Source organism: Ascoidea rubescens, assembly GCF_001661345.1.
Source record: "Ascoidea rubescens DSM 1968 unplaced genomic scaffold ASCRUscaffold_1, whole genome shotgun sequence".
In the NCBI taxonomy this organism is placed as follows: domain Eukaryota; kingdom Fungi; phylum Ascomycota; class Saccharomycetes; order Ascoideales; family Ascoideaceae; genus Ascoidea; species Ascoidea rubescens.
This window is the reverse complement of record NW_017962913.1, coordinates 3185151-3203065: the sequence shown is the minus strand read 5'-3', so window position 1 is coordinate 3203065 and position 17915 is coordinate 3185151. Positions and strand designations below refer to the sequence as shown.

Below are 17915 nucleotides of genomic sequence, written 5' to 3'. Positions count from 1 at the left end.
CGCCCGCCGCCCCTGTCTGCCGCAGTCACATGCATATCCCCTCCTCCAACGGGCGCTTTCCTCACTGCCGTTTTTGGTGCCGTTTTCCACGTTCTGGAAATAACAGTATGCACCCAGTTGTGTTCAGACGCGCACACACGCACACCCCTCCTCCCCGGAGGCCCACTTGGGCAGGTTGGAGCTCAGAAGAATGGCACAAAGTCTGAGTCTTTAAAAAGGGTCTCATCCATCTCCAGCAGCTCTTCCTCCTCTTGCACCAGCGCTCCCTCGGCCCGCTCCTTCCGGTCCTGCTCCGTCTTCCAGACCCTCTTCAACTTCCGGAGCGACGACGTCGAGCTCCCGTTGTTCAAGTGCATGAGACACTCAAAGTAGAACTCAATGATCTTCTGATGCTTTTTTCTCACACAGTTGAGCCCAACCATGATGCTGGGCCAGTGCATTGTCGTCAATCTGTGGTCGTCTTCAATCTTCTTGAATATCCTTTCTTTGTGCTCTGCCGGTATTTCAAAATCCTCATCTTCATCTCCATCTCCATCTCCATCTCCATCTCCATCTCCATCTCCATCTCCATCTCCATCTCCATCTCCATTTCTATTTCTATTTCTATTTCTATTTCCATCTCCATCTCTCCTACTACCATCTGCTTTTGTTTTTTCATCCTTCCCATTGGCTATCAAATCCAATTCAAGAAAAAAATATAACTTCAATGAATCAACCACCATTTCTTGAACCAATTCATTGTATTTGGAAAAATTGTACAAGTATTTCAACCGAAAAACCTTTATCGACAATGCATTCACATGAACCTGGTGACATAAATCATACCATGAATAAAGAAATTTCTCAGCTTTCCCATTCTTCGTGTTTTTTCTTAACCCAAACCCATAACATGAATATGGTAATCGAATATTGAAATTATTTCCTTCAATATCAACCTTATCATGTTGTCGTTGATTCTTGTAAAACGGATGAAACTTATTTTTCTTGGATATTATACACGATCTTGATGCAATCTTAAAATTCCTAGAATCTGATATTAATCTAGACATGTGCAATATCCTTTTATTTCTCTTGTACAATGTAGAATACGAATACTTATCCTCTTCCTTTCCCATCATTTTCTTCCCATCAGCCACCTCTCTGAAATCTTCACCTTTCGAATCCTCTCGTTTTCCTTCTTCAATGACTTTTATAATCGCCTTCATCAACAGAATCGCCTCTTGCGATCGTCCCAAATACAAATTATACCCATTTAATGTAATCAACCCAATCTTCTTTAACGTTATAACCTCATCATCGTCTTGATAATTAGTCAGTTGTCCATCTTCATCACTCTCGCTTTCATTTTCGTCATCTGTATCCCTTTCCATTTCATTTTTCTCTTTATTTTTTCTTCGTTTCGATGCAAATAACAACAACTCAACATCTGCTATGGAATTCAATGACCCCCCATGATACTTATCTCTCTGGTAATTCTTCTTCCCATAATCATGGTCATCAGAATCATTAGTCAATGTCGCTAACGACTCAACACTCATAAAAATCATCTTTGCAAATGTTATCATTGGTGATAATGTCAACTTCCCCTCTTCATTACCAATCCCTGAACTACTTCTATCACTATTATTATTATCATTATCATTATTATTATTATTATTATTATTATTATTATTATTAATAGATCTATTCTCTATCGCAGCCTTTTTCTTACTATTAAAATACTTCAAGTAATTCATCAATAACACTTTGGCATCTTGAAGATGATTCCTCCATGACTTGAAATCATTACTATTGTTAGTTATGGTCGACTCAATAGTCAATAAAAGTGCTGTTATAATTAATGTGTCAATATTTTGAAGAATCTTAGGCTTCAATGGAAATGAATTGCTTTCTTTATTCTCGCCATGAATAGAATCAACAGAATGCTCCCCCGATGTAGTCGAATCATTTAAGTGTTCCTGATGAATCTTCAATGTTTTAAAATTATCATTCAAATTCTTCAAACAACTGATCAAATAATTCTTTCTATACGTTTCATCCTGAATATTCTTGCTCTTAAGAAATTCAAGCCTGGCCGTTATAGCTAACAACGATGACAAAAGATACGGACAGTTTTTACTCTGAATTAATAAAAGATCTCGAATTGGATTTTGCTCAATCAATGGATTATTATTCTTTTGATGTTCATCAAGAAACTTAAATCCAGACTTTAATTTATTAAATTGAGCCAATTTGTCTAATAAATAATACTCGGGAGGATAATAACTTGAAGTGCAAGCAAATGGTAACATCTTCAAACTAACTTCATCGAAAAATTTCCTCAAATAGCTTAAATGATGGTGATTAAGATTAATTGTATCAAAAATTGTTATTGGAACAGATTTTAACATTGATTTCAATATAATTGGCTTATATCGCAAATAGTCTTTATAATAATAATAATTTTCAATTAAACTTTTCGAAATTAAATTATTATTAATGTCTTTAAACTTGGTTCTTCTTTCAGAAAGAAACTTTAACAAAACATTGTCACTTTTGGTCAATGAAACATGATTAGCTAACATTTTAAGACGAGGTTTATTATCATCTTTTACTACAGTATTATTTTTTCTAAAACTTGAATTTCCAACTTCGCGATTATTACTGCCATTTTTATTGTTATTGTTATTATTGTTATTGTGATTATTATCATCATTGTTATTGTTATTATCAAGCAAATTATTAGAATTTCTAAAGTAATTTATACTAGTTTGATTGTTTTGAATAGTATCAGCTTTTTGAAAGAAAGCAGTGTTGTTATTCAAATTATTGATAAAGCCTTCATGATTATTAAAGATATTATTTGTACCAGAATTATTATTATTTTTGGAGATCAATGTAATGTTATGATTGCTATTGACACTTTCTTGAATGCCAGAATTATTCAAATGATTAAAATTATTTCCAACACTATTGCCAAAATTACTGTTATTGTGAATATTGGTATTTGAATTTACGTTGTTAATAGCGTTAATATTGGCGTTGCTATTTTCTGATGATCTCTGATTAGAATAGTTGTAATTAACTAAATTCATGTTGTTAAAAGAATTAATGTTCTGATCAGATTGTCTAAAAAGACTTTTGTCATTTTTTTTCATATACTCAAAGTTCAAATTATTATAATCAGGGAAGATTAAATTGTTATTATCATTTTGTAAATAAAGATCATTAGATGAAGGTAATGATAACAACTCATTTATAAAATCATCAATTTGAAAAACATCCTGATTATCAGAGTTCAAAAAGGGTAATAAGCCACTGTTATTGTTATTATGATTGTTGATGTTTTTTTCATTATTAATCAGATTATTTTGGAAATATGCTGAGTTATAAGAATTTGATGTTATCATGTAATTTATATTTGTTGTTAAAGCATCAGCATTTCCCAATAGATCCTCTTCTAATGAGTCTAAATTTTGCTCTATGCTACTTTCAAGAGAATTATTATTGTTGTTATTATATATATTTTGTAAAACAAAATTTGTGTTAGTACTATCATTTGTGGTACTATTTATAGTAGTGGTCGCAGTAGGATTAGGATTTCTAAGTTCGTTATTATTATTATGTTGAGAGACTAAATTTTTATCTTTTGAGTTGGATGTGTTGATATTTTTGGCATTGTTAATAAAATGATGAGAATTTGAAAAATTATTAGAATTGAAATTAAATGGGCTGTTAAAATTTATGTCGTGAACGTGTTGGTTATTTTGATTACTTTGATTGTTTTGTTGAGAATTTAGCATGAATCCCATTCTTTGAGAAGAAATCAAAGGGGAGCTTAAATTTGAATTTGAATTTGAATTTGAATTTGAATTTGAATTTGGATTTGGATTTGCAGTTGTGTTTGAATGTAAATGTGAATTTATGTTTTGATTTTGAATTTGGTTGTGATTTTGACTTTGATTCTGAGTCTCGTGTTGATTTTCTTGATTTGTAATATTTTTTAAATTTAAAATTGTTTTTATATTTGGAAGAACAGTGAGAGTTGGGCTTTCATTCGAAGGGTTTTGGGGGTTTTGAGGATTTTGAGGATTTTGATTAGCGGATTGAATGTCATTAGAGTCAATCTTGTTAGTAATGTTATTATTTTTATTATTAAGATTTTTAGCTGTGGATGATTGAGGTTTCAGTTTTATATTAACATTTCTAGGTTTAGAAAGAGGTTTTTTAGATGTTGAATTTTCAAATTTGATGATGTTGTTAAAATTAGGGACTTGAGTTGCAGGTAGAGAAGGAGTAAGAGCAGGAGTAGAAGTAGAAGTAGAAACAAAAGCAAAAGCAGAAACAGGAGCAGAAATATTGGTATTCGAGTTTTTATTAGAATTTTTATTAGAATTCAGGTTTATAGTGTTTGAAGTATTTTGAGTATTTGAAGTGGTTGAAGTAGAATTGTTATCATTGGGTAGATTATTAATAATAAAATGATTAACACTACTGAATTTGATAATGTTTTCATAAACACACTTTTTATTTAAATGATGGCATTGCCAACATTCGGGTTTACCTTCATCGCATTTAATTTTTCTTCTTCTGCATTCTTTACAACCAACTCTGCTATATTTTCTTTTCTTTCTCTTTTTCAAGGGCTGCTGGTTATTTTCAGAATTATTATTGTTGTTATTTTCTTTGTTGGTTTTTTTATTGTCGCCAGTATTATTTTCGTTATTATTGGCTTTGCTTTTACTGTTTCCTGACTGAATAACAGTATTAGGACTCATTTAATAATAGTTTTCTGTAATATTTTTCAGGTTTAGTATATTTTTGTATTTTGTATTTTGTATTTTGTATTTTGTATATTTATATTAAGATAGAGGCTAAAATAAGTCTAACGATGAATGGCCCAAACTGAATGAAAAAATGGGTGGAAAAGCAGAATGATGAAACGATGAATTGTTAATTGGCGAACGATTCCAAACAGAAAGAGAAAAAAAGGACAAGAGAAAACAGAGATTTTTTGATTCGGATGAAATGATTGCTTTTTTCGTGCTATAAAATAAAAAAAATAGACATAGTTAATCGGTATAATAGAGAGTGAATCGATGCAGAAGGCAGGGCAAATTGAGTTGCACGTCGAGCATTGTTCTCTCTGTTGATTATATCTGCTTGAACTAATCGAGTAAGTGAGATAAAGAAATAGAAGCTGATAAAAAAGAAGATGGAAGGATTTCTGAGCTGGGATTTGGTGCAAACGAGGATTCTTTGCCCCTTTGGGAAAACACAGACTTTGCGCGCCCAAACAGGCAATGTGGAAATTTTGCACGTGTGCATGTGCATGCACTGTGGACGTGTACGCCAGCTGTGTGGGCTCAATGTGTAATACGCATATATCAAATGCGCACTGCATGTGTTAGACGCACATAGCGTTAGTATGCATGCACCACACCCCTGGCTTTCTCCCGCTCCGGATTCTACCTCCAGAAACAAAAGCGACCAACGAGAGAGCTTGCCAACGAGAGAAAGAACAGGGGCAGCTCTGAGATTTGGCCAGGTCTGTTGTGTCTGGTTGCTGCTCATTTGTGCTGATCGTCGACTGGCTATTGATTCGTTTGCTCGATACAGAATATGCTCTGCTTGTGAGCATTGCTGCCCGGTTTCTCTGTTCTCATTGCCTTCTGCTCTTTGGTGTTTGCTGTCTGCTTTCCAGTGTCCAGGAGCTGCGACTGCTGGAGCCTGTTCTGCTCTGCCACCATTTTGTCCTGTTCTGGGCTGTTTTGTCGTGCCTTTCCTTTCTCCTTTCTCTGTTGCACCGTGATCCGATTTGTGTCAAAATCATTACGACCCGAAGACAATACATACGATATAATACGATACGATACTGTATTTCTTCACTTCTTCAGTATATACTCTCATTGCTGAATTATCTCAACATACTCCCGATATACTCCCAATATATTCCCAATACATTTCCAATATATTTCCAGTGTATTTTCAAACCACTCTGTGCACATTAATGCCCCCCTTATACTATCTCTAATAAGCTTCTTCCTATCAAAATGTGGTTGTGTGTGTTTTTATCTTTGCTAACCTCTTTATTCTTATCGCTTTTATCTGTCAACCACTACATCAAAATATTCAAACACAGTTGGTTCTTATCGACTTCCTTAATAATCTCTTTGATTATCCCCTTTTCAATGATCTTTCTATTACCAATAGATCTCATATCTGCTTCTTTAGATCCAAATGTCATTGATAATAACTTCTTTTACATGAAAAATTCAAAAACTTTTATTTTAAATCTCTGGAGATTCATTTACTGGTTTGGTTTCCTATTAACCTGGCTAATCCTACCCTTTTTACAATACTACTATTATTCAAATAACTTTAAAAAAAACTCAAAGATAAAGGATTCAATCCTAGCTAATTTGCAATTCCAGTTATTATATTTAACAGTTGGTATAATCGGCCTAATTTATATCTATTTTAACATCGGCCTATCCATCAACTCAATAAAATCATTAATGATAATCCTATCTCACTGCTATTCTCTTCTAGTAGCCATCTGGTTAATGGGTTATGGTCTATTCTTACTACCAAAAAAAATCTACCAAAATTCCTTACTAATTAAAAATGACTGCGACTCAAATTTAATCAATAATCACTACTTGAAACTTTTAAAAATTAATGAAAATTATCAAGATATCAAAATAACCTTCAAGGAAATCATCCAATTGATCTTAAATTTAAATAACATTGCCGATTTACCAGAAAATATAGACTACAGAGACTGGTTAATTCACCTCAATTATAAAATCCCTAAAAGTTACATTACTCAATCAAATATCAACAAATCAATTCCCAATAACATCACAAATAACATCACGAATAACATCACTAATGATATCAGTATCATTCCTTCTTCTTACTCTTCTATCCCAACTGTTTACACAATAGCCAATAGCGACGATTCCGATAACGATGATAACGATGATGAAAGTGCCATCCTAACTATAACCAATAACCAACTAAACAAAAAATTTCTACTAAGAGTCTCAAGAAAATTTAAAACTTCCTACAACAACATAACAATTATAGAATATCATTATTATAACTTGTTGAAAAAAATCATTAAAATTCAAGACATGATAAAGGCAAAACAAAAAAATTCTCTAATTTTAAGATATAATAAAAATTTAAATTTCTTCCAAAAATTCCTATCGAAAAAACCAATTCTATTTTTTTACTTGAATTGTTATCTTTACCCCTTTATATTAAAACTAATTGCCTTTTTTTTTGCTGTTTTATCCTTTTTAATCATTTTCTCAGAATTTTTCCACAACACAAGATTATCAATCATAAATTATATTATATTTAAAACAACCTCTTTAAACTTTTTTAATAACTTTTTCATTGTCTTAATCTTAAGTTACATGTGTTTCACATCTTTAATCTCTCTAACAAATATCAAAATTTTCAACTATTATCAATTAATTCATCATAATTCAACTCCTGAAAATTCTTTATTCTATTCAAGTTGGGCAATTAGATTAACCATTCCTCTATCCTATAATTTCCTAACTCTATTAAATGAACAAATCTTAAACAGTGTTGATCCAATTGATAATCAAGATAATAATAATTCAAAAAAGATTTCAATTTTTTCTTCTTTCATATTAAATAACGATAAAACTCAATTTGCAAAATTCTTAGGTAACGCAATTAATTCCATCAAAATAGGTAAACAAATCAATAACTTTCTACCTTATTTAATCTTATTACCAATCTTAATTCGCTTTTTCTTAAATTCTTTCAAAAATCACAAAATTTATAAACTATTTACAACTGCTTATAACAGTTACTTTGATATTGATGATTTCTTATTCAATGGTGATGATGATCTTGACCTGGATATAGAAGATGGCTTGGATATTAATAACTCAGGCTCAAGAAGAACAAGAAGAACATTTAGTTTATCAACAAACTACGAAACAGATACAGAAAGAAGAAGAAATGAAATCATCATAAAAGAAGTTAATAAAATCATTGAAAAGGAATTAATTAACCCTAAATCCTTATTGAATACTTATGAAGAATTAAACCGTAAAGGTAACATTTTTTCTCTATTTGATAAAATTCCATTGTTTCATAAATTATACTTGCTATTAAATGAAAACTCTGTCGAGTTACCACTCACTGAATCTGATCTGCACACAAGATTATTAAATTCTCATAGTAGTAGTAGTGAAAGTGAACTTGAGATCCCCCAAACTATAAACAATCCTGATTCTTTAAATGCTTCAAGAGGAATACCACTGGAAATCTTAAAGAATAAAAACAATCCCAATGGTTTTAATGAATTTAATGATACACAACCATCAATGTTTACAAACGTCAAATCGAAATTTTCTGATAGCTTCAAAAAGATAATTAAAAATAACCAATCAGATTTAAATAATAAAACAAATGCAAGAACTAATGATTATGAAGAAGAAAACAATTCAGCTTTTATGATTAATCCAGATTTACATAATTTGAGAAGTAATAGCAGTTATTACAGTAATAATAGTTACAGAACTACTATAAATGAGCATAGTTTATATGCTGACGATGAGAACTCTTCAGATGATGAAGCTGAAGAAGCAGATTTAATTAACAACCTTGAAAGATTTGATAATGCATCTGTTGATCTGCATGGGATTTCATATTTTTAAGAATGGAAATTACTTTCAATTTTTTGTTTTGTTTTGTTTTGTTTTGTTTTGCTTTCTTGTTTTTTTGGTTGTTTTGACTGTTTTTTTATTTCTTCAAAAGCAGTCTTTTAAAGAATGTTTTATATAGTATATGACAATGCTTTTTATTTTTTCTTTAATTGATTTTTACAATTTCTTTTATATCATTCCTTTTGAATTTTTTAATGGTTTTAAAATTTTATTTCATAAGCATTTTCCAGAATAAAAATTTTCTGATTTATAAATTAATGTTTTTTTTATTTTTTTTTTTTCACTTCATTGATAGATAATATAATATAATATAATATAATATAATATAATATAATATAATATTTACTGTAAGAACTTTTTTTTCAAAGGCTAATGTAGAGTCAATAGTGACATCTCTACCAATTATGATTGCATCAAAGAAACTTGAAAAGATTTTAAAAGGAATATTGCTAAATATGAAGCAATCGTTTCTACAAATGAAAAAAGTTTCCATAAAGTTGCAATAAAAGCAAAATAATTTTATCATTAATTATCATAAGTTAAAAAAATATCAATTAATAGTTATTAAAGTTATTGAAGAGGTTCAGAGGAACTCCCTAGTTTATTTAAATGTAAATATGCATCAGTACCGTAACCTTCCATACTGATTAGTTTTAAATCACCGCCAAAATATCTAGCGTATAGTCTGGAAAGGCTCAAACCATAACCCAAACCTGCCATTGGAGCTATGAACTGAGAAGAGGAGTCACTTGGTGGTATTACATTATCCTCGCTGATGTTTGGAGCATTTTTGACAGTTGTGTAAAGGTAAGTCCAAATCAAAGGCATTGCACTTCTTGGGATACCACCACCTTCATCGGATATTTTTATTGTTATATCTTCATTTCCCTCAGCTACTATGACTTTAATTGGAGGAAAAGTCATATCATATAAATCCTTTCCTTTATTATAAGGTTGTTTTGAATGAAACTCTACTGTTGCTCTTAGAGAGTTTTTCAAGATTTCATATAACATGTGGATCAAATGACTAGGAACATACATGAAATTTATATCATTTGCACAGTATAGTTCTACTTTTGGAGCTTCGTAGAGTGAGTAGTATTGTTCGCAAATAAATCTTGCATTATCAATTGCATCTTGGGCAATTTCTTGAACATTGGTGTTTAAACAGATTATGCCAACATAATCGTCTCTTGCAGGTTCTTCATTGAGAGCGATTTGCTGACCAATTAGCATGCGTATCCCAATTCTCGACATGTAAAACCGATCCAAAAAGGACTGTATTGAAGAATCTAAAATCAAAATATTTTTGAAATCCTTCCATTCTTTGACACCCTGGGCTATTGCGACAACAGTTGGATCATGTCTCCTTTTGATCTTGAATAAAGTATCCTTCAAGATTTTGTTATATTTAAAGACTTCTGAGGGCCATACTATATCATTTGGCATCGAGACATAATATTTTTTATTGGATTGAGACACATTTATAATATTGGAATTTGTTGGTTGAGAAATTTTTTGGATATTATGAGTATCGGGATGAGAATGATTTAAGGGGTCATGGAAATGGTGGGATTGTTTGAATATTACGCCATCATCACTGAATTCATGGTTATTGGCATTTGAGAAGGAAGTTTTATTGCTAACGTTATTGAAATTATTTATACCATAAATCATTTTTTTGAAATCATCATCTAGCTTTGGCTTTGGAAGAGAAGTTAATTCGTTGAAGGACTGAGAATACCAGTTTTTCACCTTCAAGATGGAGGGCATCTCGTTTAGCCCATCAGGTAATTCGTCTAATTCTTTAACTCTGTGAGCCAATCTTATAGGTAGTTCTTCAGCTACAAACTGAGAAGCTCTGAACAATGAGCCCTGAGAGGGATTATGGCCAAACTGGACCATCTGCCTGAGAGAGATACCAGATGGTTGAAACCTGGCATAGTGATGGATATCTTCAAGAACCTTTTTGTTTAATTTCCAGCCTGCAGACATTATATATATTGAAACTGAGGTATAGGGCAAAGCATCAAGTTATGTTAGAAAAAGAAGCTTGAATCCATTTCATCAATGTCTTGCTCTCAGAAATGGTCAAATGATAAAAATCAAAAGATAAAACGATAAAAATTGTGCTGAGATCAGAAAAAACCAACCGGAATCTGCCCGCGGGAGAGCGGAGCCGTACCCGCGGCTGTGTGCAGAGTACCGCTGAATGTTGCTGTAAATACGTACATGTGCAGTGCGGGGTGCGTTTCAATGCGTGGATACGCGCCAATTGCGCGCACTGTATTCTCTGTTCTGTTCGCTTTCAGCCGTTTGCTCCCGGCTGTTTGTGTATGCTTGATTGGAGTTCGCTAAAACCCAAGACGTCCGCAATCGAGTACGGTTACTCGAATATCTGCAACACAGAGTCGAACTTCGTGCCCATTTCGTCCCACTCAGCCTCCGGTTCGCTCAACACCGTAATGGCACCTCCAGCACCAGCACGCCATACAGTTTTGTCGGCATGGCAGTCCTCTTTGTACGAAAACAACGACCGAATCACTACGCTCCAATCAGCTTTTTTGTGCACAGACCAGTAACCACAAACCCCAGAGTAGATTCCTCGTTTCTGATGTTCCTCGATTTTCTCCAACAATTCTACTGATCGCTTCTTTGGTGCTCCTGTCATCGATCCAGGGGGTAAACTGTTGGCCAACACCTCAAGCCCATCGATCTCCACATCTTTGTCGTCTTTGGCACTGTATCCCGTAGCTAAATCTCCCTCAATGACAGACACTAGCTGATACACCGTCTTATATTCTTCGATGTTCATCAACTTTGACACATTGATTTTTTTTAGCATTGAATATAAATCATGTCTAATTAAATCAACAATCATCAAATTTTCTCCCTTTTCCTTTGGAGAATTTAAAATCTCAAAGATTTCTTTCTTACTAAACTTTCCATTCTTTCTTAGTGTTCCCTTTATAGGTCTCAACTCACATTTTTTATTAATTCTATCGAAATTATCCCATTTTAAAAATCTTTCAGGTGAAGATGATATCAATGTGGAATTTTTACCAAAATCAAAATAAACCGAATATGGACTGGGATTTTTGATTGTTAATTTTTTAAATATTTCCCAGCTATCAACTGAAGATTTATACTTTGATTCATTCATAATCTCAATTTTAATCTGATTGGTTAGACATAATTCGTATGAATCTCCGTTCTTTAAATATTCTTGACATTTATCAAATTGTTCAAAATACTTATTTTTATCGGGTTTTATAATTTTTAAAACTTTTTTCTTAATATCAATACCATTATCAATTAATTTATCATCAATAATATCACTATTTCTACTACTATTATTATTATTATTACTATTATTATTATTATTGTTATTATTATTCTTGTTATTACTTGAATGTTCTTCTAATAATTTAGTAAATTTATCTATCCATTCTGAGTCATTATCCCTTAATGATATAATATAAAGTTTTTGTTTTTTGTGATCAATCAATAAACTTCTTTCAATATATATCAATTTACTGTCTGGTGAATCAAAATTATTACAATTTACTCCATCAATATCACTATTATTTGAAAACTGAGATTGTTCATATGAAAAAAAACCAACTAATCCTCCAATAAACGGTAGGCTATTTAATAATTTGTAATCATTCTCATTAAAATCAAATTGTTTATAAGCATTTAGCATGAACTTAGATATATAGTCCCAAACATTAGTATCATCTAGCTTATGATTATATGTATTATTTTTTTCTTTATTATTGTTGTTAAATGATTCAATTACTAATTTGTTTCCATTATTTTTTAGTATATAATTTGAAATAACTATACTTTCAGGCAGCGGTATTGCAATTATTGAATATTCACCTGGTATAGAGGATGAATTTAAACAAAAAAAATGATTAATACCGAATGGTTTATGAGATTTCAAAAAATCACATATATTAATAGTTAAATTTGAAAAATTTATATTATAATTCGAATTATTTGAAAAAAAACTCTGTTTCAAGTTTATTTCTTTTACATGAACAGATTTTTTTAATTTTTTGCTAATTGGAATTGGAATTGCTTTTGATTTTGATTTTTTGAAAGATATGTTGTTATTGACTGCGTTTAATAAAGTTGGTTGAACTAGATAATCATTTAGTAAATTATTAATTTTTGAGGATAAGAAATTATTTTGATCAGGGTTGTTTTCATAAAAATAAGCTTTACCATTTTCTATATTAAATTTTTTTGATATATTATAAAAGTTTTGAATTAATAGTGAGCCGTTTTGTGAACAAATTGATTCTGGATGGTATTGAACACCGTAAAATGGTTTTGAAATATGTTTTCCAGCCATTAAGATTTTATTGTCAGAAATATTATTATTTTCAAAAGTATAAGCTAAAGGAATAATTTGGTTATTATCTTTAGGAATTATTATGTGTAGAGAATGATATCTGACACTTGAAAAATGTTTATTTTGATTAAACCCATGAAATAAATCATCATTTTTTACAAGTTCATTTAAATAAATTGAATAAATCTGACCATGTTTAATTAAATCGAGATTTTGAATTTTGCAATCATAAAATAAAGATAATGATTGAAAACCTAAGCAAATTCCAAAGATCGGGATATTCAAATCAAATAAATAGGGAATTATGCCAACGTCATTTGGATTCATGGGGTTTCCTGGGCCAGGACCAATAATTATTGATTCAAAATATTGAATTAAGTTTAATTGAAGAAATTTTTCGAAAGATATTGAGTCATTATGAATAGTGAAGACTTTTGTGTTAGTTGATTGTTCAATGAGACTTTTGATGTTAAAAGTGAAAGAATCATAAGAATCAACCAATAGTATTGGCATTGTCTGAGAGTATAAGTGAATATCTGTTGGAGTCTTTTCCTTGCCTGATTTTCTGCTTTTTCTTCTTTTTCTTCTTTTTCTTTCTCTTCTGGAAAATATGAAACTTTGCTTTGGGCCGAAAATGGAAAAAAACAACAGCACCGGGTAAATTTTCAAGCTGGTAAAAATTAAGCGCCGAGATTCATCAACAGCACAAGCAGCGGAAGAAGCACAGAATAGAGAAGTGAACAGGTAAAAACAGCATCAGTAATGGAAGTGGTTTGCAATGACAGAGTAGGAAAAAAAGTGGTCGTCAAGTGCTTGCCAGAGGACACTGTGGGAGACTTCAAAAAGCTATTGGCAGCACAAATAGGAACATTGCCTGAGAAGATAGTGTTGAAGAAGGGATACCAAACATTCAAGGACTTTATCACTTTGGAGGACTATGAGATCCACGATGGAACCAACTTGGAGTTGTATTACTCATGAGGTTGACGGTCAGTACTTGATAAAGGAGTAGACGAGCCTGCTTGAGAAAAGGCAGACAATAAATATGGTTGCGACTAGTCGAAGCTCACTTAATAAATCAATTGGAATTGGGAGATTATAGTGGCGTGTTTCATCTTTCTTGTAGGAAAACGTAGGAACTAAATGCAAATTGATGGGAACATCCAAGTCGTGGGCCATAAGAGTGTGGTTGTTGGAGTAGAACCTGGAGTGGTATCTGAGCTGGACCAACCTGGAGCAGTTGGTGGATAAGCACAAATTGATGTATCTCACGTCGAGAGAAAGAGGATACAACGCAGGCCAGCACACTCTGATGTTGTATAAGTCGTCTGGAGAGCTGTTGGAGAGGCCCTCGTCCTGAATGGCAAAGTACTCGTAGTTGTAGAGCTGTTGGGCCTTTGTAGCAGGAGTGTATTCGCTGTTGGTGTGAGCACTGGCTGTGATGGTGAAGGCCTTAACCTCTTTCAGATTGATGCTGTTGCAATTGGCAATACAGGTGCTGTTGCTTCTATACTGGGGGACTTCTTTGGGGTTGGTGACGATGAACTGTTCACTGCTGAGACTGACAACAATGGACTCAGTGTTTGCCCTGGCCTGGCCCAAGCTGAAAAGCACAACCACGAAGGCAAGAAGAGCATAGCTGTGGTTCAGACGAGATCGCATTGCTGGATATCCTGTTGGTGAGCTGGCGATGTTGCTGGTGGGTTCTGCTGTGGTGAAGGGTTCTGGGAGTTCTGAAGAGGTTTGGTGAACTGCACTGGAGCTAAACTCCAACGCTAAAACAAATTACAGTTTTCAGAATTCCACTTGGTTTTGTTTGCTTGAGCAGCTTTGAACTGGCACAATCAGATCATCGCAATAGAATAAAAACAATTACTTTCCTGTGTATATCTCAAATTATCTCAAATTATCTCAGATCCTTCCAGATCTTCTCAATAAAACAACAACAATGGACCAGAACTTCTACCTGTCTTCCTCTCCAATTTCGCACTCTGCGTCCAACGATAATTTGACCCCAATCACCTCTAACGACTCTTCTTATTACGAATATGCTATAATATCTGATTCTGATGCTCCCTCATTTTCTTCTGAAAGAAAATTCACTTCTCACCACAAGAATACCCAGAACACACTGAATAACTTGAGTGTAAACAATATTAACCCCAGTACCTCATTTAATAATGACTACTACACCTCTCCTGCTTCTGTGCATTATAGATCAAAATCAATAGATTCAACCAAATCCATTAATCATATCAGAAATTCTCTTTCTTCCTCAAGAGCTCCCTCGTTTAATATATCTAACAGCAATAACAATAACTACAACACTAGCTTCAGCAAAAAACATTACAACAATAACAACTACATTGATGATTTCTTATACCATGAAAATGATTCATTTTCCGATTCGTTATCAACGAATTCAAATATCTCCAATCTCTCCAATTCCTCGATTTTAAAAAGGAAAAAAAAGAGGAAAATTCCCATAAGATCTAAAATTAAAAACATTAACAATATCAATAACAATAATGTTGATAATCAAATTACTGATAATGATCCAAGTAAAAACTTAAACAAAGCAAATTCGAAAAAATTTAAAATTTTTAGAAACTTATTGATATTAGAACAAAGTTTTATAACCCAATACAATACTCAAAAGTCACTAAAAAGAAAATACACAAGTTTTTATTTTACAATGATCATATCTTCTCTACTAATCTTTTATAAATTATTTCTATCAATATCTCCTTTATCCTCAAATTTTTCAAAAATTTTACTAAAATTTTTAATGTTTTTTCAGCTTGTAACAATTTTTTTATTTCATATTAGTGGTGAGTATAACAGAACCATAATAATACCCAAAAAATTCCTATTTCATTCAAACAAATCCCTAAGAGCTGTCAATTTAAGAATAATCAAAATTCCTTTTAAATTTACTGACAATTTAATCTCTTTTCTAACAAATTTCCTAATAAAATTCACCTCAATCTTCCTTATATTCTTGATCAAAAACTTGTTTTTCTTTAATCGTCTCAAAAAAATTCTAATCCTAAACTTCAACCTATTTTATCTCAAAAATATCCTAATCTTTTTAAATAAAATCAAATTAAATTGCCAATTAAGATCAACCTATATCGATATTGAAATTAAATTAATCTTAAACCCAAGAAATTTTAATACTGATTTAAGAGAAGAATACGATTTCTTTAGAGATGAATACATTTCAAGACAAATTAAAAAAGAGAAAAAAAAAATTGGCCAGCTAACAATAGATGATATCTCTCTTTTATAATTTTATTCTTATTATTCTCATTCACATTTTTATTTTTATTTTTATTTTCATTTTTATTTTCATTTTCATTTTTGTTTTCATTTTCATTTTTATTCTTATTCTTATTCTCATTTTTATTATTATTTTCATTATTCTTATATTATTTAATACACGTTCTATTTTCTTATTTACAAACTATTAACAGATATTATTGTCACACTAATATTACACAATCCTTCTACTGCCCATAAAATTCTTGAATTTCATTCAATGGCCATTTATGAATTGGCACCATTGTCAAATTGGTTTGTTTAAAACAACTATTCTCATATAATTCAATACCTGCCCATCCTATCATAACAGCATTATCAGTACAAAGAGCCGGATCAGCAAAATGAAATTTACTAATTGTAATCGACTTGGGTTCTTCCTTTATTTTTCTTTTATTAAATAATTTAATATCGGTTTTCAATGGCTTGACTGTAGATAATCTTTCTTTAACCAAATTTCTTAAAAATAAATTGGCGCTAACACCTCCAGAAACAACAAAATCATTACAATCTTTGATCTTATCTTTATTAACTTGTAAAACAACTTCAATTCTATCTAAAAGATAATTGAAAATACTTGATTGTACTTCGTATGCTATTTTCCTTCGAGTATCGTCATCTAATGTCTGTTTAATCATACCCAAATCCTCAATATTGTATAAATCATGTAGTTGTTTTCTCAAAGTAGCTTCAAATGAACCAAAGGCTAATGCAGCTAAGTTAACTCGATCATTACTATTTGAAAAAGGGTGAGGAAATGTCATTATCTTGGTATCCATTAATTTTGGTTCTATAGGTTTTTCATTGATATATTTTTCTAATTCCTTAGCAAACATTATGCCTGTGATCCCAAGAACTCTGGCACATTTATCTAAGGAATCACCAACAGATATATCTTGACTAGTAGCTAATATTTCATGATTTAAAATGTCCTTTGATAGCACTAAAAGTGTATGGCCACCACTGACTAAAAGACTTACAAATGGGTAGGTTGGAAGCTGAGCATTAGTCGACAATCTAGGTATTAGTAAATGCCCCAACATATGATGAACACCAATTAAGGGTTTGTTCCAGGCTATAGATAAACCCTTTGCAACTTCAAGACCAATTGATAAAGAGCCAGGCAAGCCAGGACCTCTAGTTACACATATTAAATCGGGAGGATTTGATGGTAAGTCATATTTTAATGACATCTTTGATATGACACCAGCTAAATTCATATGGTGATAAATGTGAGCCTTTGTTGGAACAATACCCCCATCAGGTATTGAATTTAAAGAAGATCGAATTTGGTCTACTATTAAAGGTGGTTTTGAAGGATCAAAACGATCTAGTAGAGCAACACAAGCATCATCGCAAGAGGATTCGATAGCCAATACTTTGTAGAATCTTATGAAAAAAAATTTAACAAATTTATTATTTATTAGTTTTGTATTAAATCTGGGTGAATTATTTCTTATCATTATCAAAAAAAGCAAAAAAAAAGTGAAAAAAAATGGAGTAATAAAAAAATGTTAGTGATATGGGGAAAACCT

The 17915-nt window shown here is 31.7% G+C and overlaps 8 protein-coding genes across 8 annotated transcripts; 3 read left to right on the top strand and 5 right to left on the bottom strand.

Annotated features, from left to right (window-relative positions):
• Positions 1 to 182: 182 nt before the first annotated feature.
• On the bottom strand, positions 183 to 4757 carry ASCRUDRAFT_68487 (Zn(II)2Cys6 transcription factor domain-containing protein; the record flags this gene model as incomplete). The annotated part of the gene is made up of 1 exon (XM_020191534.1): positions 183 to 4757. The coding sequence occupies one exon, from the start codon at positions 4755 to 4757 to the stop codon at positions 183 to 185; it is 4575 nt and encodes a 1524-aa protein (XP_020050824.1).
• Positions 4758 to 5790: 1033 nt separating this feature from the next.
• Positions 5791 to 8749, top strand: ASCRUDRAFT_84312 (LMBR1 domain-containing protein). Its single transcript, XM_020194867.1, has one exon. The coding sequence runs from the start codon at positions 6033 to 6035 to the stop codon at positions 8685 to 8687; it is 2655 nt and encodes an 884-aa protein (XP_020050823.1). The 5' UTR covers positions 5791 to 6032; the 3' UTR covers positions 8688 to 8749.
• A 448-nt stretch (positions 8750 to 9197) lies between these two features.
• On the bottom strand, positions 9198 to 10807 carry ASCRUDRAFT_74121 (PDK/BCKDK family protein kinase). The gene has a single exon (XM_020192566.1). It carries the CDS (start codon positions 10689 to 10691, stop codon positions 9267 to 9269), a length of 1425 nt encoding a protein of 474 aa, XP_020050822.1. The 5' UTR covers positions 10692 to 10807; the 3' UTR covers positions 9198 to 9266.
• A 281-nt stretch (positions 10808 to 11088) lies between these two features.
• ABZ1 (4-amino-4-deoxychorismate synthase) lies at positions 11089 to 13566 on the bottom strand (the record flags this gene model as incomplete). The annotated part of the gene is made up of 3 exons (XM_020189747.1): positions 11089 to 11981; positions 12045 to 12714; positions 12823 to 13566. Coding segments are annotated over 3 exons (2307 nt in total), but the record flags the coding sequence as incomplete, so codon positions are not given.
• A 244-nt stretch (positions 13567 to 13810) lies between these two features.
• On the bottom strand, positions 13811 to 14864 carry PGA1 (Pga1p). Its single transcript, XM_020188629.1, has one exon. It carries the CDS (start codon positions 14719 to 14721, stop codon positions 14050 to 14052), a length of 672 nt encoding a protein of 223 aa, XP_020050819.1. The 5' UTR covers positions 14722 to 14864; the 3' UTR covers positions 13811 to 14049.
• Positions 13822 to 14040, top strand: HUB1 (ubiquitin-like protein HUB1; the record flags this gene model as incomplete). Its single annotated transcript, XM_020194363.1, has 1 exon — positions 13822 to 14040. One exon carries the CDS (start codon positions 13822 to 13824, stop codon positions 14038 to 14040), a length of 219 nt encoding a protein of 72 aa, XP_020050820.1.
• Positions 14865 to 15655: 791 nt separating the features above from the next.
• On the top strand, positions 15656 to 16351 carry SPO7 (Nem1-Spo7 phosphatase regulatory subunit SPO7; the record flags this gene model as incomplete). Its single annotated transcript, XM_020190199.1, has 1 exon — positions 15656 to 16351. A coding segment is annotated over one exon (696 nt), but the record flags the coding sequence as incomplete, so codon positions are not given.
• Positions 16352 to 16568: 217 nt separating this feature from the next.
• On the bottom strand, positions 16569 to 17843 carry QRI7 (putative N(6)-L-threonylcarbamoyladenine synthase; the record flags this gene model as incomplete). Its single annotated transcript, XM_020191141.1, has 2 exons — positions 16569 to 16760; positions 16812 to 17843. The coding sequence occupies 2 exons, from the start codon at positions 17841 to 17843 to the stop codon at positions 16569 to 16571; spliced, it is 1224 nt and encodes a 407-aa protein (XP_020050817.1).
• Positions 17844 to 17915: the final 72 nt, after the last annotated feature.

Coding starts and splice junctions, on each gene's coding strand:
- ASCRUDRAFT_84312 (XM_020194867.1), top strand. CDS start 6,033: ATGTGGTTGTGTGTGTTTTTATCTTTGCTAACCTCTTTATTCTTATCG.
- ASCRUDRAFT_74121 (XM_020192566.1), bottom strand. CDS start 10,691: ATGTCTGCAGGCTGGAAATTAAACAAAAAGGTTCTTGAAGATATCCAT.
- PGA1 (XM_020188629.1), bottom strand. CDS start 14,721: ATGCGATCTCGTCTGAACCACAGCTATGCTCTTCTTGCCTTCGTGGTT.